The 23,465-nt window shown below is 45.2% G+C and overlaps 1 protein-coding gene and 1 long non-coding RNA gene across 2 annotated transcripts; both read left to right on the forward strand.

The window, feature by feature from the left end:
* Positions 1 to 6,204: 6,204 nt before the first annotated feature.
* On the forward strand, positions 6,205 to 9,946 carry pim1 (Pim-1 proto-oncogene, serine/threonine kinase). The gene is made up of 6 exons (XM_052051598.1): positions 6,205 to 6,645; positions 6,853 to 6,953; positions 7,054 to 7,104; positions 7,194 to 7,560; positions 8,296 to 8,472; positions 8,566 to 9,946. Exons 1-6 carry the CDS (start codon positions 6,573 to 6,575, stop codon positions 8,778 to 8,780), a joined length of 984 nt encoding a protein of 327 aa, XP_051907558.1. The 5' UTR covers positions 6,205 to 6,572; the 3' UTR covers positions 8,781 to 9,946.
* A 1,467-nt stretch (positions 9,947 to 11,413) lies between these two features.
* Positions 11,414 to 16,147, forward strand: LOC127591696 (uncharacterized). The gene is made up of 3 exons (XR_007959941.1): positions 11,414 to 11,534; positions 15,475 to 15,597; positions 15,681 to 16,147. It is a non-coding gene; the product is annotated as an uncharacterized LOC127591696 (long non-coding RNA).
* Positions 16,148 to 23,465: the final 7,318 nt, after the last annotated feature.

Below are 23,465 nucleotides of genomic sequence, written 5' to 3' on the forward strand. Positions count from 1 at the left end.
AAAATAAAAATATATATTTTTTTGTGGGGGGGGGGGTCATGTTGCGGGCTGCTGAAAAATGGATGATGGGCCATAAATGGCCATAGTTTGGTTCATAATCTAGAATCGCTGCCCTTGTTGGTTCTCCAGCATATCAGGTTGTCTTCATAATAATATAAAAATACATTTTTTAAAGCAGCATCAAAAATACATTTGAGGACAGATGAAGGCCATTAAAATTTGCTGTTATCATTAAAATTAGGATGATTGATTTTCCAAATGGCTACAATGTCAATACGTTGCGCATCTTGGCGAAAAGCTGTGTGTTTGACACATTTTTTTCCACGCCCACATGCTGATACTTCTTCATTTATGCATACATAAGGAGATGTAAATGTGTTTGCCAAATAACGCACTCATTCACGGATTAATGTAGTTATGGCTGACACGTTTGTGCCTCGTGCTTCGTTTGATGCACACGTGTACGGATTGCACCAAAGGAGGCCCCATGTTTGTCCGTCCCATCAACATAAGTGGCATGGGCAGGCTTTGTTTGTATGACAGGAGTGAGGCAGCTCCTCACGCTGAGCTGCAGGGGAGCATTTACAACCCTACTCTAATTGCGGTGTAATCTTTGTCAATCACTGTCCTGGCGGACACAACATCAGGAGACACCTGGCCACGGTTCGTTTGCGCAGCCTGCGCGAACCCGTCATATCTCCACCATGACGAGCTTGTCAGAGGAGAGCGTCGCATGATGAGAGAGGTGTTGCATTTAAATTATTGCATTTTTATGGTGCTTTGAGCGATTTAACCGGGGACACTTTAGAGCAGGGGTGTCCAAACTTTTTGCCAAGGGGGTCGGATTTTATGTGGTAAAATGTCGGGGGGCCGAACTTGGCTGACATTCTTTACATTGAACAACAATATTGTTCAACAAATTTTAGTAAGCCAGTCTGTTTCACATGTCCATTTTTATTTTTATTTCAACAATCTTAAGAATTTCTTTTGGTTCATTTGAAACAGGTATATCACATGCAACTGCTTATTCACTTGACTTTTTCTTAAACAGAAGTCTCCTGAGTGCAAATTGATTGATTTGAAAAATAAAATGTATCACCATGACTTTTCAACTCGTGAGTGATGCCTTCTAGTGTCTAAATGCTATTACTCATTTAGCCACTAGAGGGAAGCAGTACTCTATGAAACATCACTCACCAGTCTACGAGACCTCAGTCAATGCAACACGTGTTCCATTGCGCCCAACCTGCGGGCCAGACGGCACTGATTTTATGACAGGGGCCGAGGGCCGGATGAAATTCGACCGCGGGCCGGATTTGGCCCGCGGGCCGGACTTTGGACATGCCTGCTTTAGAGCATGATTGCCTAATGGATACAATTTATGATTCTCGCCTTAGACATACTTTTCCACGTTTGGTCTTTATTGGGTTGAGCGTGGCGTATTTGCTTGCTGTGTTTCAATTTAAATTCTATCCATAAGCAAATATATCCGGATCACTTGTGTAATTGCTGCCACAATGTATGGGAACCATTGTGAGCGTGTCATCCAGGGGTTTTATTTTGACAACAAACGGGGCCACAACCTCGGCGCAGATGACTGTTCGACCTTTTGTCATGCGGCGAATGACACTTTTTTTCAGATTTATTTTTAGTTTCCGTTAACTATAATGACGTTAAACCCAATGAACACAAGCACAATAGAAAAAAAAGGATAAATGAATGGTTTTCCGGCGGCCCGGTAGTCCAGTGGTTAGCACATCGGCTTCACAGTGCAGAGGTACCGGGTTCGATTCCAGCTCCGACCTACCTGTGTGGAGTTTGCATGTTCTCCCCGGGTCTGCGTGGGTTTTCTCCGGGTGCTCCGGTTTCCTCCCACATTCACATGTCAAGAAATAATCTCTCGCTCATGCTCCTTTATAATTAGTTATTTGCCTGAAGGGAATTTGACTCCGGAAAACACACTGTGGGGTTTATTTTTTTCCAGTTTTGACATTAATTACACGTTCCACGTTCAAGCGGTGTAACTAAATGACCACTGCAACTATTTGAGATTTACAACCACACGTTTAGAACAAGGATCGCCAATGGCTGCCTGAATTGTCTTTCAAACGAGCCCTTCCGCTTTAGATCAAACTGACACTCTTCATTTGTTTCGGAGGGAAGACATTCTGTGAAAGACTTCCGACTCGATGAAGACAACAGCTCAGTGTTAGTTGGTTTTAAGAAAACCGCTTGCCGACAACCGAGCTTAATGAATGAAATGTTTTCAGCAGTTGACTGACAATAAAAGCAAATATTTCCCTGATCTAGATGATTGATGAGTGTTATATGGCTCTGCCTCACAGTGAAATCTTCAATGAAACATATTTGTGGAGTTCTGTTGTTCATCATATTTGGGCTTCCTCCACGGACTACAGTTTCCTTCCATTTTTTCTAATGAACATGTTGAGTGACAACTATGTTGCTCATTATTGTGTCATTTTTATTTTTGCGACTGACTGATGACCAGTCAGGAGCTGCGTGGCGCCTCTCACCCAAAGCCAGCTTGGATAGGCTCTGATTACCTTCAACCCTATTGAGAAAAGCAGTGTCGAAATTTGATGGATGGGTCGGATAGGATGAACGCATGCAGATCGAAATCTGGAGCAGGTGGGAGCCAGTCAAAAAAAAAAAAAAAAAAAAAAAGAGGGCCCCACTGTAGTCTTAATTGTGTTCAGCGAGAAAAGTATTGCTTCAGGTGGGCCGGTGGTCCAGTGGGTAGCGCGTTGACCTCACAGTACAGAGGTGCAGGGTTCGATCCTGGCTCCGGCCTTCCTGTGTAGAGTTTGCATGTTCTCCCCGTCCCTGTGTGGGTTTTCTCCGGGTACTCCGCTTTACTCCCACATGACAAAAGCATGCATGGCAGGCTGGTTGAACACTCTAAATCAGGTGTCACCAACATTTTTGAGGGTGAGAGCAACTTCATGTGTGCCGATTGTGTGAAGGGCTACCAAATTGATACACGTCTGAAATAACATATTTGTCCAAAATACCTTCAATAATATGAGGATGTGTTATTTTTAATACTTGATGATTTAAATTGTCAGGCTTTGATCGTGTTTCGAAATGTCTCACAGTACTGCCAATGTTTGCATTTTTAAATCATAATTTCTACTAGCAAATCACAATGTCCAGGCACTGGCGGGCTACTCAAGTGGTCTTCACGGGCTACCTGGTGCCCGCGGGCACCATGTTGGTGACCACTGCTCTAAATTGTCCCTAGGTGTGAGTGTGAGCATGGACGGTTGTTTGTCTCTGTGTGCCCCGTGATTGGCTGGTGACCTGTTCAGGGTGTCCCCCGCCTACTGCCCAAAGAAGGCTGGGATAGGCTTGTGAGGATAAAGCGGATCAGAAAATGGATGGATGGATTATTGCTGCATCCACTAAACATCAAGAAAATTCATTTGGCGCTCAGGACGCATTTTCCATGAATCTAGAAAGAGGAAGAACTTTTCATGAATGTGACTGTGCTATTTTCACCCAAATGTTTTTGAAACGATGGCATATCGGGTGGCGGGCTCAACAGGCCCACAAGGAAGCAATCTTGTTTTACGCTAAGGAGCTGTCTTCGAATCTTGCTGAGATTTGAGTGAGCAACTGGCCCCAAAGCAAGCAATGGATCTAATAATGCCGCCCCCTCACCCCTGACACATGCGCCGTCATTTGAGCCCTGCTGACCATGCAGGCAGGCAGCCCCCGGAGGGACGCACTCACCGCTGGCATTTCAAAGCGTTCCTCTGTCATACCGCTTGACTTGGACCTCTCCATTTTCACACACCTCTCCAGTGGCCCTGACTGCTGGGCATGAGCTCAGCTCCTGAAGTCCTCTGTGAACCTTTCAGCACTCGGCGAAACACACGATTTCACGCCCAAAGCAACAATTGAGGTCACGCATGCTTAACAGAACTTGCTGCAAGGAATCCAAATACAAGGCAGCGTCTGTTTGATCCGCTTCTACATACTGCACCCCTATATCCAGTGACTTAAATTCTTTGAGAAAACCCTCGGGTTCATCTCTGCTTGATTTGCATATTGTCTTGCAACATCTCAAAGGTATGGCGGCAATGTGCCCTCGGCATCCCCAAAGCAAGTATGAACATTCCGACGTTCTCGTTTTCATTCCAGTCAACAGGGGTTGGGGGAGCCCCCCCCCAACCACCACTAGCCCCACACAAAGTGTGTTGGTTGGTTGGTTTTTGGTTGGTTTGTTTGTTTATTGAACATAAAACATATACAGTAATAATTTGACAGAAAATAAGGTAGATAAAAAAGTAAAAGAAAGAAATCATGTGTTCTTGCAGTTGTGAAAATATTCACAAAAAGATACATTGAATGTATATGTGATTTAATATGTTTTCCTTTTCATTCATATCGGCAATATTTGGTTGTGATGTATGGTCAATATACAGAATTACAGTGAAAAATAAATTATGCCAAAAGCAAAGAATATTAATAAAAATAATACTCAGTTTTGACCCCGTTGGAGCTGTATTCTAAACGCTTATTTTTTTTTCTTTTTTCGGGGGGAATAAAACTGTACCTCCTCCATTTCAACAGATATACACTCCTGCAAACTTACTGGGCAATCTAGCCTTGAAAAGAAAATTTTAATTATAACTGCCATTATTTTATTTGATTATTTTTATTTATTTTTTTACAAAAATAAAATATCTGATTCTAATTGTTTGGAAGCAACTACTTGACCCAAGGAGACTCTGGTTTACAAGTTTTACTGTACTTTTTTTTTGGCCATTTATTGGCATTTTCTGCCATTTGGTTGTTCTACATACCTTTGTGCAACACAACGCATTTTGTAGTGGCTGCTTGAAATGCATGAAATGCTTCTAAAATCAGATATTCATTTATTTATATAAATAAAGCGATGTATGAACGCACCTTTACTTCGAGGTGAAAATATTTTGTGAGGACCAAAACAAAATAAATGTAATTTACGTTTACCTGGAATGCTTTAAAGTCGCATTTGGCACACTCCGATTCAATCCCTATCGGTATAAACCCGATTTTCCGATTTACCGGAATGCAGCATTCGTCGACGTCCTCTAAGTCTATGTCAGCGAGAATGTGCTTTGAATAACTGAAATCAATAAAATTAACATCGTCAAAACAAATAAACGTGTGCGTCTTTGTGTGTGCGTGCGCGCCCGCGTGTTTAAATAAACTCAAACTCGAGCTCTCACACATCGTGGGTGTGGGTGGGGCAGGCGCCCGTGGGGGATTGGGGGTCGCGAATGCTTTTCAAACAATAACTTCGCGCGGGAAAAGGAGAGCTCGGGGATGGGAGGAGCAAAGACGGGGACGGAGCCGTGGGGGGATGGGAGTAAATGGAAAGCTTTTTATCTCCAGTTTCCCACATCCTGTGAGCGGCTCCAAACGCGGCCACCCAATTTGAAAGAATGAGTGGAATGCGTTCATTCACACCCCGCCCCAAGCCCGCTCCTTGAAGCACAAACCGCTTAAGAGTCATTGTCAGACAACTCAAATAAAGGCCATAGTAAGGAACTTCACTTCAGCCAATAAACCTCCTTGTTTGATGTGGAAACAATCAGGTAAATGGAAGGGGGTTGGAATAGCTGGAATGCAGTTGATGCCCCCCCCCTCCCAGTCTATGCTATGCTATTTCCTATTAAAAGCACAAACGTAAACATGACAAATACTGATACAGCGCTATCTAGTTACACTTTGTAAATATATTTCTAAGAGTAAGGGAAACATGATCAAGTGTTATGGTTGAAGTGTGTTAATAGGCACTGCGGCTGTGAGCACGTGAGTTTCTGTTTCATTTATGCTCCTCTCTCCTCACAATGTCATCAGTTTCCCGCTGAGTGAGGCTTACAGGGGGGGGGGGGGTAGATACTTGGATTTGAATGGCTCTCTTCTCTTCCCCCTTCTCCAAAGTGAGTCCACAGCGCCTAATTCAAATGATTCCCCCAGCCCAACCCATACACCCCCACCAATTTTGGCGCGTTTTGATTCCCGCCACGTCTGTGTCTGGCGGGCTGGGTTACGGAGTTCACTCTATTTTAATGAAGGTGATTGACGTGAGTTCGAAGCGAGAACTCGCTCTCCTATTGGTGGACAGAGCGGAAGAGGGCGAAACCGGGGAGTGGTAGGTAACGCCTCTTACTACTCCCATATAAGTGTCCTTTCACCACGCCTCTTGTTACCAAAGCCGGTGTCTGAGAGAGATCCTCGGACTTGGAACGCCGTCTGTTGATGTCGTCGATTTGTACTCATTTGTTTACAAAACACCGCGGAGAGGCTGCGATCGTGCGTTTGGTGTGAACGCAAACGCACCGCCTCTCACTCGGACGACACAAGAGTCTCGTTGTTTTCCTTTTTGAGACGAGCGCGGGTTTTCCCCATCCGGATGAAGGGATCCTTGGCACATTTTTGTTCTTGCGACGAGGGCACGAGACACGGGAGAACCGCGCCAACAGGATCCTAACTCCAGCCCGGCAAAGCCAAGACCAAGATCGTTCTTTGTATTTTACGAAGGGACTTGAATTAAAGGAATGCTGCTTTCCAAGCTCAACTCCCTGGCCCACATTTCCAGCGACATGCCGGCGAAGCTGCAAGCTCATCCAGGTTAGACGCCCTTCTCTCCCTCTTTTTTTTTTACCGTCGTCATGGAGGACAAGGCGTGTAGCAATGGCAGCCCGCTCTCAAGGGCGCCACTTTATATTCAAGCCTAACTTAAATGTTATCAAATCTGATCGAACGTATAAGCTTTTACGGAACATTTTGGTGGCTTATTATAACCGGAGATTTCTCTCTGTGTATTTGTGTGCGCAGCGAGGGAACCTTTCGAGAAGCTCTACCAGGTCGGGGCGGTGTTGGGCAGCGGCGGTTTCGGCACCGTGTATTCCGGCACTAGGACGTCAGACGGAGCACCGGTTAGTAATCCATTTGGTTATCAGTCGCATTCATATAAAATGGCAATGAATTTTAAATTAATTTAGTTTTTTTTTTCAACCTTGATTTTGCTTGGCTCAGGTGGCCGTCAAACATGTCGCCAAGGACCGCATCTCCGAGTGGGGGGAGCTGGTGAGTGATGCGCCCTTTATTTATTGACTCATTCATTTTTGTGACAACGTGAATTAACGCGCACCCCCCCCCCCCTCCTTCCTGCCCAGCCCAACGGCTCCCGGGTCCCGATGGAGATCGTGCTGTTAAAGAAGGTCGGCACAGGCTTCAGGGGCGTCATCAAAATGCTGGACTGGTTTGAGCGAGCGGACAGCTTCATTATCGTCATGGAGAGGCCCGAAAACGTCAAGGATTTGTTCGACTTCATTACGGAGAAGGGCGCCCTGCCCGAGGAGCTGGCCCGCAGCTTCTTCCGCCAAGTGCTCGACGCCGTGCGTCACTGTCACAGCTGTGGCGTGGTGCACCGAGACATCAAGGACGAGAACATCCTCATCGACCTCCGTACCGGAGAGACCAAGCTCATCGACTTTGGCTCTGGAGCCCTGCTGAAGGACACCATTTACACAGATTTTGATGGTGAGGCGCCACTACCTTTTTATTGTTATTTTATTTATTTTTTATTTACTTTTGCTCTCTTCCAGTCGTGTTTGAATTCGATTCTATTTTTACATTGCTAAGTGGATGTTTTTAAAATTCAGTCATCAAAGAGTAGCAGCCTCGAATCCAAAGCCAGAAATAAAGCAGGCACTTTGGCGCCCCCTCTTGGTTGAAAGTGGTATTTTTACAACTCAAAGTTTGTAAACAAAGTCACATGGCTGCTGCCCCCGCCCGTGCGTACTTGCTCTTAGTGCTCACGCACTCATGGCTTGTCACGCTCCCTGGCACCTGCGCCCACATAACACACGCAAAGAGGATTAACCTGATGCACCGTTTTTTTTATCATGAACAGAATTTTAGGAGGGTTTAAACGAGATGGAAATTTTCTAGAAATTTCACTGGGAAATTAAGAAGGGGGATTTTGTAAATATTTCAAACTGCAAATGATCCCTGGGAATTAACTGGTAATTTAATGGAAAGCGGTTGGATTTGTACTTTAACATTCATTCCTCATAAATAGGCACTCGTGCAGACTCGGTAGGTCTGAAGTCTGCTTGTTTTATTCAGTGTATTGATTACATATGTTTTCTGCAATAATTTTAAAATTCCCCATTAAGAGATGACTGAAATGGAAAATTTCCCCAAATTTTCCGAAACTATTGTACTCTCGTATTAGTCCTGCCGTGGTTCTGATGGTTTGTTTTCTCTTTTAAGGCACTCGAGTTTACAGCCCACCAGAATGGATCAAATACCACCGCTATCAGGGGCGCTCGGCCACAGTTTGGTCGCTGGGTGTGTTGCTGTACGACATGGTGTGTGGGGACATCCCATTCGAACATGACGAGGAGATCCTCCGAGGACAAGTCCTTTTTAGGAGGAGAATCTCTGCCGGTAAGATGCATACACGGCAATTAAAATATTTGTCATATCTCGCGGGTTACAGTAATGTGACTAACCAAATTGTCCCCCACCCCCCACCCGCAGAGTGCCAGCAGCTGATCAAGTGGTGCCTGTCTTTGCGGCAGGCCGATCGGCCGTCCTTTGAGGACATCATCAACCACCCATGGATGCAGAGCACGCCCTCTTCGGCGCTGCTGCCCTCGCCGCAAACGGACAAGTCGAGCACAGAGATCAAGTTGCACAGCATCAGCCACGAGCCCTCGGCCTTCACGTCGACCTCTGTGGCCGTGGCGCTGTGACGGTGGAGAAAAGCGCCGCGTTTGGAACCTCGCCATCCTTGTGCCTCACTTGATTTACTCCCTGTGACCACATCAGACCACCATCGATCTCCGTGGACTCCGATGCCTGATTGTTAGCCTGTAACGAGGGCGTGCTCTGCTTACAGAACATCACATGTTGCCAGGAGGGTGCGAGTTATGTAACCACTCTGCTGCGGATTTGTTTTTAAAAGTGCCTTATGAGACTGTTGGGGGGGTGGGGGGGGGGAACCTGGAAATACTTGAATATTTGGAATGCAAAAAAGGCTAATGTTATTGATAGTCTTTCTTTTTTTTTTAAACAATGCTCAAGGCTTTATCTTATTTTTTTTTTCCACTCATGGGCCTAGATCAGTGAAGCCTATGTCGTTACGTTACAACCACCACTAGCACTACTACTGCTCAATCCAATCTCATTAGCAACCAGACGAAACCTCACGACTCTGGCAGCATCCTGTGCAAACATCAGAACTGGATTTACCTCACCTGCTTCTCAACCGCAGCATCTGCCTTTCTCTTTCTGTCACAACCACACCCTGAACCACTCCGCAATGCAAAATCGCGCATGGCGAAATGCACCATCCTCTGGCATCGTCCCCCTCCTTGACATGTTTGAAAAGATTATGTCAAAACAGTGCCTCACACAACATTGGGCGGGAGTCTTGAATGATATAATATGGTATTTATTTTATTTTTTTTTCTGCGACGAGCTTCTTATCTAGATTTTATTTATTTAATTTATGAGAAGAATTACACGGCTGTTCAATTGTTTCATTCCACAGTCACTGAAGGGCCCACCGTTATTTAAGAGATAAAAGCAAGAATATTTTTTGACCATATTTATTATGGCTTGAATTTTGTTTTGTAACAAAAGAGCAGACACACACGCGTGTGTGTATGTTTGTGTATGTCTTGTAAATAACTTGTAAATAGTTCCCAAAGCACTTCCATGTTAGTGTATTTGAACACTGAACGTCTACTGATGAACTGTTGGATGCAGTGTGCCTGCGTGTATGTGAAAGCGAGAAACCTCATTTGGATGCAGCTTTGATTGTTCATTTCCTTCAACCATTCAGATTAGAATTGTACATGATGTTAGAAATTATTTTTTTATACGAGTTCAATAAATATTTTTGTTACAACGTTGACTCTGGAGTCTTGTGTATGACTTGAGTGTGTGTTGGTTTGACCTGTGTTGATTTAAATTAGTTTATTTTTGATCAAATCGAACATTTTAGTGACTCTGAATGATTAGATAACGGCAGTAGAGACCTCGATGGCCAAATAGTGAGCCCAGATTTTTTTAGAACTCGTCAAGGCCCATATGGGCATGCCCTAAATACATTTGAGATCTCAGGCTATAGTGACCGCATTATTTGAGATGCAACAAACTAGACAGGTGGACTTGAATGGAACCTACCAACTGTTTACAATATTATTTACCTTCAATCATTCAGCATACGATCACCATAATCCTATGTTGTCAAAAAGTGTTGCGGCATCGTGGCATCATAAAGCAGAGGACATAATCAAATCAATAAAGTGTGACGGCAGTGGCGAGTCCCCGCGTGTTTAATCTCACTAACAAGCTCAAGATGCTCGTCGAGTTAATCTCGAGACCACCGGGCTATGAAGCTGCTCATCTCAACAGACGAGGGTTACGCATTTAATCAGTCACCATGCACCCAGCTACTCCTCCAAACGACACGTTCAAATTTCGAACTGATGCAAACCAGTGACCACTCATGAAAACTGATTGCTGTACCGCACACACTGCACAATAGTTCAATTGCAAACTCCACATGGAAAGACTGGAATTGAGATCCAAACCCTAAATTTCATGATAATAATAATAATAATAATAATAATAATAATGATAATAACATTCATCCATTCATTCATCTTCCGTACCGCTTGATCCTCACTAGGGTCGGGGGGGTGCTGGAGCCTATCCCAGCTGTCTCCGGGCAGTAGGCGGGGGACACCCTGAATCGGTTGCCAGCCAATCGCAGGGCACACAGAGACGAACAACCATCCACGCTCACATTCACACCTAGGGACAATTTAGAGTGTTCAATCAGCCTGTCATGCATGTTTTTGGAATGTGGGAGGAAACCGGAGCACCCGGAGAAAACCCACGCAGGCCCGGGGAGAACATGCAAACTCCACACAGGGAGGCCGGAGCTGGAATCGAACCGGGTACCTCTGCACTGTGAAGCCAACGTGCTAACCACAGGACTACCGGGCCGCCCCTTACTGTTTATTGTGTTTGTTAAATCGCTCCATGTACAGCACTTTGTATGCAGCGATGGCTGTTTGAAAGTGCTCTATAAATACTCTTGACTTGACTTATTTTGATTCCCTTCCCACATTCAAATCCCATCCCAAAACCCACCTATTCAAAATCGCAGACTCCATTTAAATGTATTTCTTCTTTTTTTTCTCTCTCTCTGGTTTTATTGTTCTTTGTTTTGTCCTTGATTGTAAAGTGTCCCGAAGTGTTGTGAACTCCATCATTCTTCTTTTGTAAATTAAAAAAAAAAAAAGGACCCAAGCAAAAAAAAAACAAAAAAAACAAGCATGTTTTTGTTGCAGCTTCTGCCACTGCCGTTTGGTAGCTGCGCAAGCCGCATCACACCACAGTTGGTTTCTGTGAATGTCTCATGGGTTCATTTCCTCTCTCGTTCGAAGAAACCAGGCGTTATATCAAGACGGCATGCCAGTAAGCCGTTGGAGGTATGTGATGGCTTATCACAACATGAATGCACACTTTCCAACGGACAAGGTTAGTTTAGGAATGAGTCATCACCAAAATAGAACACGAGGAGCTTTGAAGAAAAACAGACACCCTGATTATAATGAAGAATAAAGTGGCGGTTTGAGGTTATCTTATTACAATGTTCCGTATCGTCCTCCTTCTTGCATTTTTAATCAGCGAGAGTGTTGTCCGCCAGCTGATCATGTCCGTCCCCTTCCCGCAAGTCAGTGTAGTAAGCGCACTTTCCTTTCATAATCAGCCACTCATCTGTTCTGACTGTTACATTGTGTAATACTGACGGAAACATCGCTCGTTACTCCGAGCCTCACTTTCTGTTCGAACTGAGTATTAGTGTTAATAATTTTTTAATGCAGCCCTTGGATAGCATCATGAGCAAGGGGTGGGTCAAATATGGCCCGTGTGCCACATATGGCCGGTTCTGTTCTTAATCGGGCGTTCAATCAGCACTGACGGAAGCTCCGTCAGTCCGTGACGGGAATCTTTTCAAAAATGTGGGACTAAGGCACTGACAGAAATGAGTTCGCGTGCGTCGGTGTAATCGTCACTAACCGGGTTAAGTGAGACAAGCCTTGCTTGTCTCATGTGTTTCTCCTGGGGCTGAATACAACCCAAGTACATTCTTGCTGCTGGAGGCTGTAAATTTCCCCATTGTGGGACAAATAAAGGATATCTTATCTTATCTTAGTATATTTTTTTGGTGCAACACTGAGATAAACATATGGAGGGGCTAATTAACCCATTTAATCCCACCGGTCACATTTGTGAAGGAAAACATTCATTCATTCATTCATTCATTCATTCATTCATTCATTCATTCATTCATTCATTTTCCGAGCCGCTTGATCCTCACTAGGGTCGCGGGGGGTGCTGGAGCCTATCCCAGCTGTCTTCGGGCAGTAGGCGGGGGACACCCTGAATCGGTTGCCAGCCAATCGCAGGGCACACAGAAACGAACAACCATTCGCGCTCACACTCACACCTAGGGACAATTTAGAGTGTTCAATCAGCCTGCCACGCATGTATTTGGAATGTGGGAGGAAACTGGAGCACCCGGAGAAAACCCACGCAGGCCCGGGGAGAACATGCAAACTCCACACAGGGAGGCCGGAGCTGGAATCGAACCCGGTACCTCTGCACTGTGAAGCCGCCCTTGAAGGAAAACAATGATTTAATTTTTTCTAACAATTTTTTATTACTGATTACTTAAAAGGGTGTTAGAAGAATCTATTAGCGAAATTGTATCATGTTTAAAGTTTCATTTATTTGGGCGCATCGAAGCGTTTGGGTGCATATCCATCACTCCCAAATGCCTACACACAAAGGCTATTGAAGTCCACAATTAGCACGTCAATACAGGTGGGCGATCATGGGGGAGAGGGCGAAACTTGGTCACAAAAGGGGAATGAATAATTCGGGAACAGCCGTCGCACCCAGACGACATTGACCATCCGCAAAGTCTACAACATGCTAATTCGATGTAGACCAGAAAGAAAAGGCGCCAATGTATTGATGGTTCAAGTTTGAAAAACAGGTAACCAATCACTACCGAGGGCCGGACCGGGGGTGCGGCATGCAAATATTGGGGGCAGTGTTTTTCTTGTATTTTGCATATGTTACAATAATATGTGGAACTCGCGGAGACGGGACTGTGAGTGTGATCGCGGAGCAACAACCGTCGTTCGCTCTCAGAGGTCCGCTCCCGCCGATATTGAAGACGATTTTCCTGTGTGCCGAGTCGTTTCTTTAACTTTGTCCGAGAAAATCTCTGACAAAGGGCTACCAATGAAACCTTATTTTGACTTTTAAATGTCTGGGAAAAATTTGGGATTAAATGGGTTAAGATAAGATAAGATAAGAAAACCCTTTATTAGTCTCACAATGGAGAAATTCCCAATTCACAGCAGCAAAGTTATGAAAGTAAGAAGTAGAACAACAAAATATAGGAGCTGCTGGAAAGGCAGCCACTCTCGCGGCGCCATTTTGAAGTCAAAATAACAAAAATAACACAAGACAACACATAGGACACAGACAGTCGTTCAATCTTCACCAATTTTCTGCATACACTTTGTTGTCTGAAGCAGTTCTAGATGAAAGAGGAGAGGATCAAAGTGTCCTTTCTCCAGTGGATCAGAGACATCACGTCAAAATGTGCACACGTCTGCTACAAGCTAAGTTTTGAAAGCAAACACAAAGCTGTAGCATCCATTGACGAAAAGAGATTAGTTCACTTCTCCTGTCCCACGTAATCCGCTTCAAACTCCAAGCCGCGACTCCCAGCTCCAAATTAAAACGTAATCATGAATTTTGTTATTAGAAGAACAAACAACACAGTAAACATTTGTCCTTTTCCCCCCCCCCCCCCCCCCCAGCCTCATTTATGAATGGCTTGATACATCTGCATCTGGTAAAACAAACACATAAACAAACAAAAACAACAACAACAACAACAAAAAACTCAACGCGGGTGTGTTGGGATGAAAACATCATTATCGCTCCTGTTTTAAACCAATGACAAAACCTTCGCACGTAACCCAAACACGATTTCGAGCCACCTCGGCTGAGTCAAGCAGAGCGACAACGGCGCAAAGTTGCTGTGAGACTCTTTGTTGAGAACGCAATGATTCTTGGTTGATTGCACTCATTTGGATCTCTTGCGAGTTGCATAGTTTTCTTTCCAGGTACTCTGCATTCCACATTCCAGAAACATTCTAGGAGAATGCACCACCCTAAATTAGCCCGGGGGGGGGGGGGGGGGGTTTGAATGATTATTTGTCTATTTGCTCCCTGTAATTGAATGGCGACCAGTCCTTGCTTGTAGAAAACGGATAGCGCGACCTATTCCATCGCTTTACTGCTTCAAACTTAAATACTGTCGTTTAAAAAGAAGTCATCGTGATGTATTACGTCACTTTGGCGTCAGGTATGTGCAAGTCAGAGCGATGCAAACTGATAAGGAGATATGATCCTCAATCATGATGTAGGCATCACGCTGACAGGATTGATGACACACTTGATTAGTTAGTGAGCATTCGAATGAGTGGAAAACAGAAAATGAAGAAAAATCCCCAGCAAATGCGCATGTTCGAAAAAACAAAAAAACGTTCGGTTCTCATGAGAACATGTTGCTACATCATCTAAAAGCAACCCTGGCATATTTTATTCACTCTTTGAGACCTGAACCCGCGACCTTGACACCGTTACTCAAAAGATCAGTCAGATGGCAGTTTTCGAGTTTTAAAATAGCAAACATCAAATTTGTTTCACAGCCACTGGGTCTGTAGCGATGGTTGTAAATTCAAGTAAAAAAAAAAAAATGGTTGGGTAAGAATGAGGAAAAACCGGCCTCTCCTGGTTTGCTGTTTTCTAATGAATGTTTGCATTGATAGGCGGCCCGGTAGTCCAGTGGTTAGCACGTCGGCTTCACAGTGCAGAAGTACCGGGTTCGATTCCAGCTCCGGCCTCCCTGTGTGGAGTTTGCATGTTCTCCCCGGGCCTGCGTGGGTTTTCTCCGGGTGCTCCGGTTTCCTCCCACATTCCAAAAAATATGCATGGCAGGCTGATTGAACACTCTAAATTGTCCCTAGGTGTGAGTGTGAGTGCGAATGGTTGTTCGTCTCTGTGTGCCCTGTGATTGGCTGGCAACCGATTCAGGGTGTCCTCCGCCTACTGCCCGGAGACAGCTGGGATAGGCACCAGCACCCCCCTCCACCCTAGTGAGGATCAAGCGGTTAGGAAGATGAATGAATGAATGAATGAATGAATGTTTGCATTTGAGGTCATTTTTTGCAAGGCAACCGTCAGATATTTCCAAGTGTGCATTCAGTGTGGAATAGAAAAGAGCAGAATGAGCTTTCAATCAGAGCAACAAGGCAAAGCACACCATGTGCTCATCAACAGACGAGCCTGCGATGCTGTTATTCATCGACTCATCAAGTAGGAATGCGTCAACGTGTCCTACTCGCTTCATCCGTAGGAGAAGACAGCCGGCAGCCATCCTCCCGCACTTGTATTCACATGAAAGTAAGAATTTGTTTTCACATGCCGACATTGAGTGACTCAGGCGTAGAGAAACGTACTCACTGCCCCCCCTCACCCCGCCTCAGCACTCCGACGTCGGGTCCCACGCGGCCGCCGCCTTCCCTGGCACCTCCATGTCCGACGTGTCTGGGCAAGGATGACGCCAGGAGTTCGGTGAGATGCAGGTGTCGGGAGGATTGGCATATGCGTGAAGGTTTGGAAAAACAACAATGCGATCCCGTTTCACTCCGGGGGAGAATTCCCACGCGGTTCGTTCCATGACTTTTTGCCCAGAAAATACGACGGAAGCTCCGATGTGACGACGCGGGAAAGCAAAGGTCACGTGCGCATGTTGGGAATTTCCAGTTCGGCACCACTCACTTTTTTATTGTTAATATTTCTCTGTATTTCAAGATTATGTATGAAGTGCATGTATCGTATTTAGCACATTTTTTGTCTGACTTCTAGGTAAGTGTGAGAGTGGGATTTAAAATAGACAAACAATTAGAGTTTTAGGGGCCCGCAAAAAGAAAAGAAATGCAACTTTACGATGGAAACAACAATTTAAGAAAATTAAGTTGAGAATATTTTTTGTAGGGGGCGGCCCGGTAGTCCAGTGGTTAGCACGTCGGCTTCACAGTGCAGAGGTACCGGGTTCGATTCCAGCTCCGGCCTCCCTGTGTGGAGTTTGCATGTTCTCCCCGGGCCTGCGTGGGTTTTCTCCGGGTGCTCCGGTTACCTCCCACATTCCAAAAATATGAATGGCAGGCTGATTGAACACTCTAAAAATTGTCCCTAGGTGTGAGTGTGAGCGTGGATGGTTGTTCGTCTATGTGTGCCCTGCGATTGGCTGGCAACCGATTCAGGGTGTCCCCCGCCTACTGCCCGAAGACAGCTGGGATAGGCTCCAGCACCCCCTGCGACCCTGGTGAGGATTAAGCGGTTCGGAAAATGGATGGATGGATGGATATCCGGAGCACCCGGAGAAAACCCACGCAGGAGAACATGCAAACTCCACACAGGGAGGCCGGAGCTGGAATGGAACCCGGTACCTCTGCACTGTGAAGCCGACGTGCTAACCACTGGACTACCGGGCCGCCCACAATAAGAAAATACAATGTAAAAATTGGTAAGCGAGATATTATATAAAAACAGGACATCAAATCATAAAAACATAGGAAATGGAAGAGCTTGGTGTTGTAGGCAATCCTGAACAGGTGTGTTTTTAGACGCGACTTGAAAGTGGAGAAAGGTGTGCAGTTTTGGAGGAATAAACAATAAAATGTGTAAGAGGGGCGGCCCGGATAACATCCATTTCGATTATATCATCATCATCATCCTCCTCCTACTCCTCCTGGGCAATCGGCCCCCATCAGGGACTTGCCCCCCCCCTCCCATGTCCCACACCCGGTACGACTCTCGCTGGTGCCTCACGAGGTTCACACCCAGTGCAGGCCCCGGAAGGACCCTCGCCTGATTATTGTTTAAAGAGGATTGTGGGGCGGCTACTCCCACTCGCCTCCGTTCCGGCGGGGCGAGCACTGGGCGCCTCACCTTCTGGTGAGACCCCAGCTCCTTCCCCGCCGGCTGGTGGGCATTTAGCCGCGTCTGGGGCCCAAGAGCCCCGGCGTTCCTCCCTCGCGCCACTCGGAGGCATCCCACCACGCAACGTATCATCATCATCATCGTCGTCATCACATTTTTCTTTTCGCCATCACTGGCTCTTTGGCTGTGGCTCGCAATACCCTCTTGGTGGTTTTTGAGCGTGGGTTGAATTCTGAAATTGTAGAAATAATGAATCAGTTCATGAAGTGCCTTTCAATAGATTTAAGAACACATGTATGACCTCCATTATTTGTGCTACAGTTTATTTTGAAATGGGGGTAGGGAGGAATATATTGCTTTTAGACATTTTGACTTGTATAAAGTAAAGTAGTGTCGATTCACCGTTATATTGCCGACTTTTTTTTTTTGGGGGGGCTGCAAAGTTCCACATTACTAGGACATTTATTCAAGAAACACTTTGGGATAGATTGCCTCTCATTCAGATCCTGCTGACCTTTTCAGGGTCACCACATTAATGTCCACGAGAGAAAAGCAAGGTGAAGCCGGAGTAAAAATGAGGACTTCTTCAGGTTGAACTTTTTTTTTTTTGGCCTTTGGTTAAGCATTAGTGGCGAGCAACTTTTCCCAGGCCTGGCAGGCTTCTGTGGGAGTCCAGGAAGTGAGTGCGGTAGCTCAGTGTGTCTCTGTGTTTGTCTCTAGGATGCCTGGTGGGTTTCCAAGGTAGTGGGGAGTGCGTTGTCTGAGTCAGGGGTGACCCTGACTCTCTCTTTGGTCAGTTCCCTGAGCAGCTGATAGGCTGCGGTAAGTAGAGGCAGCACTATGCGGAAAGTGAAAGGTTATGGGAATGGGAGCTTGAAGAAGCCATGTTGAATAGATCAGGACGTCATCGTGATGGGATGCCTTCGTTGCTCCGTCTGCGCTGCCACATATGCTAACAATACTGTAAAAAGATATACATGAATATATGAGGACAATGCTAAATACCCCCAGCAAATGTTTTACCTATTATGCGGACATCAGTTTGAGTCACTTAAACTGAGAAGATCACTGGTCAAATTCACACTCGAGGGACCTAAATGAGATTCAGCATACACCTGCAGAGAAGCTATAATTTACCCCCAAATAAATTTCAGCTGTTCCATTTGATTTTTCCGATATTTTACTTTCTAACTGAACCCTATCAGTTTTGTACGATCGCTGACCACGATTTCAAATCGTTCCTCATTTCATTCCACCTTGTCTAAGGCCCCATTTCCAGCGGAAAGAAAAACAGCACAAAAGCACGATGTTGCCACCACACCGTGGTTGACTGTTGGTGTTTTGTTCTTTTGGTGATGAGCAGAGTTGCGTCAATCACATGTGGGAAAAGATGGTCTCCAATGAATTTTGTTTGTTTGGCTCATAAATATTGTCTCTCTTCATGTTAGAACACAGAATGAAACGAAAGGGGGAGAAAAGCATATTTTTTCTCATCTTATGTCATTACAAAATAAAATAAAAATCAAATCAGCGTGACGGAATGAGTCCGATGCCTTTGTAACACAGTCATGCCTGACAGTTGCTCAACAAGCAGTAGCAGATGTCCTTAGTTGACTTGTTTGGAAATTGTCCAAAGATGAAAAGCCAACTGATATTGGCTCTATATTTGTATCACCATTATTAAATTGAATTGTATGGAAATAATTTGATGGTAAAATATTGGGCTGGCTAATGACTGCGAGAGGAGGTTACTTTTGCGACGACTGAAAATGGTAAATGTGAAATGACTCAGGCAAGAGTTTTTCTCTTCACCCCGAAAAAATTCAAAATAAAATAAGACCATTGTCTTGAAAAAAGAAACACACACACCCGCACACACACCATGTATACACATATACATATGGTGAGTCAGGGGACACCCTGAACTCGTTGCACACCCACACACACACACACTTAAAACCTGAATGGAAATTGACACATTTTGAGCCAATTTTTTATTCTTTATTTTGCTGGTGGAAATAATAAAAGCCATTGAATTTGATTTTCAGATCTTTGGTTATTTTTAATTAAAATATTTCATTTTTTTTCCCATTATCTTGTGTTGTGCTGGTTTAAAGATACCGATTCAATTTATTAAAACAAACTCAAAATGATTGTTGCTATCGGTGATGTTCAATACGAACTCTTTGTCCAAGCGTGGATGACTTAATGAGACAAACCAAATGTTTTCGCCGACACGTTTCACAGTTTCCATTGATGTTTGGGATCAGCCTTTCCGGCGTGCTTTGTGTTGAATAGAGAAGAACAAGCTAGACGAGCAGGCTTCCAACCAGGTCAACCAGGTTGACCTGTTTCAAGTTACTCGTCCACATGGAAGAATCTGGGTGGGACTATTGAGTTTCACTTCAAATATTTATGCAATAGGTCACTGAGCCCAGAACCACATGATACAAGAAATACCCCTTCCGTGGCTCAAAGTGGAGAACAAACAGTGTTATTTGCTGGGGGGGGGGGGGGGGGTCGTCCCCCCCCCCCCCCCCCCACACACACACACACACAAACAACAGACAATATGTAGACCAAAATAAATATAAGTCATCATCTAGTGGCAATTAAAGACAGAACTACAGATAATCAAAGTGGTGAGAACTCATGCAGGCCTTCAAGGAGATGCTCGGCGAGCACCACATTCCAGTTGGCTGACTCAAAAGCACCCGACACATGTCCTTTCAGGGGAAAGGTTAGCGTCCCCACCCACACTGTGAGATTGAAGACTCCAACTTGCAGTTATGGTGAGGGAAGGGTGAATGTCTTTGTTGTGTTATGAAGAACACACACATGCACACGGCCATGGTGCACACTCGGATAGCAATAAATGGGTGCGCGTGTGTGTCGTTGACACGTGAGTTATGTATTTGCTGTGCTGTATAATTACGCTTGCTATGAAACCAAAAACATTTTTACCTAGAAATATGCATGCATTTGGGAAAGCAGATGGTAGACGGTGCTATTTTTTATTTTATTTTTTAATACCCATCTACCAATTTTCTGTACTGAGGTTTGCACACTGGAGCCTAGCCTAGATGGCGAAATGCTGTGAACATCCTAAAATGGTCGCCAGCCAAATTGCAGGGTTTACACATTCCCTCTTATGGACAATTTGGATTAATCAATGAACCAACTATTCGTGTTTAAAGCAAGGCCGGAGTACGGGAGACGAGAAAAAAGTTCATCATAGTGTCCTTTTTTTTTTATCAGTTGTGTATTTTGAAGGAAATACTCGAGAGAGCTTTTTCTAGATGACAGTGTGCCGCGTCAAATTGTAGGGGGGAGCACAAGATGTCTCCTTTTAACAATCCTCGTTGAGGCTGCTCAGACAAGGACGCATTACTGGCATACTGTAATTTTTTTCAAACTGGTGAATGGGGCGGTTATATTCGCGCCATACGAACTCTGCACAAAGGTGACTTATCCGATAGTTTATTTTTTCTATTACATGTAGATTTTAAAGATGGCTGCAAGTGTTATTTGGTGCATTGGCAATTGGCATTGCACACAAGTTGAAAGAATGTTTCTTACTTGGATTTTTTTTCCAACATGAAAAGACCACTGCATTGTGAAATAGAACACTTTGTATCACTTTCCCCAGAAACGAGAATGCCCTTGTTGAATAACCACCTAGTGTGACGAACAAGATGCCGGTATGACATTTCCTTCTTTTGCAATAACCACAAGCCTTCGCCCCGAAGCACGCGCGCATTGAATGTGTGATTGCTTTTGATGAATACGATTACTACCTTTGCACTTTGCCTCTTTTTCTAATCCCCTCTTCCTGTTTGCGTTTGCAAATATTTGTCATACCCACGCGCTTTCCCATTAAGCCCCTCCCCCAAGGCCCCTCCTCGCTTCCTCCGCACACGCACGGACGCACGCACGCACGCACACACACACTCACACACACATTCACACACACACACACTCACACACATTCACACACACACACACACACACACGCACACACACACGCACACACGCACACACACACGTTCACATGCGCGTGCTGGCTTCCCGTAAAGATGCAGCCTCAAACACTTCCCCATTCCTGAAAGACCAATAAAGAACGATGATGTGGTAACACTTCAGCTTCTGCTTGCCTGAGTTGACACAGTGCATATGCGTGTGTGCGCGCGTGTGTGTGTGTGTGTGTGTGTGTGTGTGTGTGTGTGTGCGTGTGTGTGCGCGCGCGTGTGTATGTATTGTTTGGGTGTTGGACAGTGGGGACAGGATGTGTGTGTTTGGAAATACTGTACAATCCTGGGTAGCAATGTTGATAAATCTGAAAAGGTGCAATGCGCCACCATTGTCACTATCGGAAGTGATGAAGGAGGTGACTTCGGTTGAACCTTGCTGTTATGTCCAAGTGACCTCTTTTTTTTAAAGTAAAAAAAAAAAATAAATCCACCATCAGAATCAGAATCAGAATCGCCTTTATTGTCATTGTATAGCATACAACGAAATTTGGGTGCCACTCCGTAGTGCATTTCGGGAAAAAAATAGAAGAAAATCAAATCGAATCATTCATTCATCTTCCTAACTGCTTGATCCTCACTAGGGTTGCGGGGGGTGCTGGAGCCCATCCTAGCCGTCTCCGGGCAGTAGGCGGGGGACACCCTGAATCAGTTGCCAGCCAATCGTAGGGCACACATAGACGAACAACCATCCACGCTCACACTCACACCTAGGGACAATTTAGAGTGTTCAATCAGCCTGCCACGCATGTTTTTGGAATGTGGGAGGAAACCGGAGCACCCGGAGAAAACCCACGCAGGCCCGGGGAGAACATGCAAACTCCACACAGGGAGGCCGGAGCTGGAATCGAACCCGGTACCTCTGCACTGTGAAGCCGACGTGCTAACCACTGGACTACCGGGCCACCCACAATAAGAAAATACAATGTAAAAATCGAATCAAATAAATACAAAACTCAACAACACACAACAACAGCAGCAGTAGTGGCAGTGTGGACTGAGGCATATATTGCACACAGGACACATATTGCACATGAAATGAAATGGCTCAGATATTGCTCATTATTGCACAAGCGAGGTACTGAGTTTAGGTTTAAAATGCAGTCGCTTTGATTCTTTTCACTGGTTATTTATTGCAGTAATGGCCCGGCCATCCATCCATCCATTTTCTAATCCGCTGATCCTCACGAGGGTCGCGGGCGTGCTGGATCTTATCTCAGCCGTCTTTGGGCAATAGGTGGGTACACCCTGAACTGGTTGCCAACCAATTGCAGGGAACACACGGACGAACAAAACCATCAGCGCTCACAGTCAGTTAGCTCGCTGGTTCCATTTTGCATTCTTAATTGTAGTATTAGACAACCTTTCCAACAGCATTACTTTATACACTGAAATAATGATAATCTGATATCATTTCACTCATAGATTAGTTTACTCGGTGTGAAATCGGAGCCTCTTTAGTTAAACACGAAGCTATTACGGTGGACCCCCGCTATTCCCATTTAATTGAAGCCCATTCAAATGCTTGGTAATTTCTTTCTGTATGTTTAAAAAAAAAAGCTCATTAATTTCAAATTGCGTGTTCCACAAATGGGGTTTCCCACCCCTAAATAAACGCCCCCCCAAAAAAGGTACATCTCTGGCTTCTAGTTGAAGAGCACTTAATTGCTCTACATGTCACAATTTGTTGCTGACACATGAAAAAAACAAATATTTCGCGTATATATGTCCAAATTTTAGGTTTGCTCATTTTCGTCAGTCACTGATGGTGTAGTGGTACACTCGTCTGACTTGTGAGCGGGCAGCATGGTATGAGTTCCCACTCAGTGATGGTGTGGATGTGGGTGTGAATGGTTGTTCGTCTCTGTATGTGCCCTGCGACTGACTGGCGACCTGTTCTCGGTGTAGTCCGCCTTTCGCCCGAAATCACTTGGGATAGGCTCCATCACTCCCCGCTGCCCTGTTGAGGATAAGCAGTGCTGAAAATGGATGGATGGATGATTTTACTGCGTTTTTGTTTCTCCATCCATCCATCCATCATCTATCGCTTATCCGGGGCTGGGTCGCGGGGGCAACAGCTTTAGCAGGGAAGCCCAGACTTCCCTCTCCCTAGCTACTTCGTCCAGCTCTGCCCGGGGGATCCCGAGTCGTTCCCAGGCAAGCTGGGTGACATAGTCTCTCCAGCGTGTCCTGGGTCTTCCTCGGGGTCTCCTCCCGGTGGGACATGCCCGGAACACCTCACCAGGGAGGCACTCAGGAGGCATCCGAATCAGATGCCCAAGCCACCTCATCTGGCTC

The sequence above is a fragment of the Hippocampus zosterae genome, chromosome 2 (assembly GCF_025434085.1).
Source record: "Hippocampus zosterae strain Florida chromosome 2, ASM2543408v3, whole genome shotgun sequence".
In the NCBI taxonomy this organism is placed as follows: domain Eukaryota; kingdom Metazoa; phylum Chordata; class Actinopteri; order Syngnathiformes; family Syngnathidae; genus Hippocampus; species Hippocampus zosterae.

What these genes read in the sequence shown, in the direction of transcription:
- pim1 (XM_052051598.1), top strand. Translation starts at nt 6,573, where the DNA reads ATGCTGCTTTCCAAGCTCAACTCCCTGGCCCACATTTCCAGCGACATG. An exon ending in GAAGCTGCAAGCTCATCCAG is followed by an intron (nt 6,646 to 6,852) that starts GTTAGACGCCCT and finishes TTGTGTGCGCAG; the next exon opens with CGAGGGAACCTTTCGAGAAG. An exon ending in CATTTACACAGATTTTGATG is followed by an intron (nt 7,561 to 8,295) that starts GTGAGGCGCCAC and finishes TTCTCTTTTAAG; the next exon opens with GCACTCGAGTTTACAGCCCA.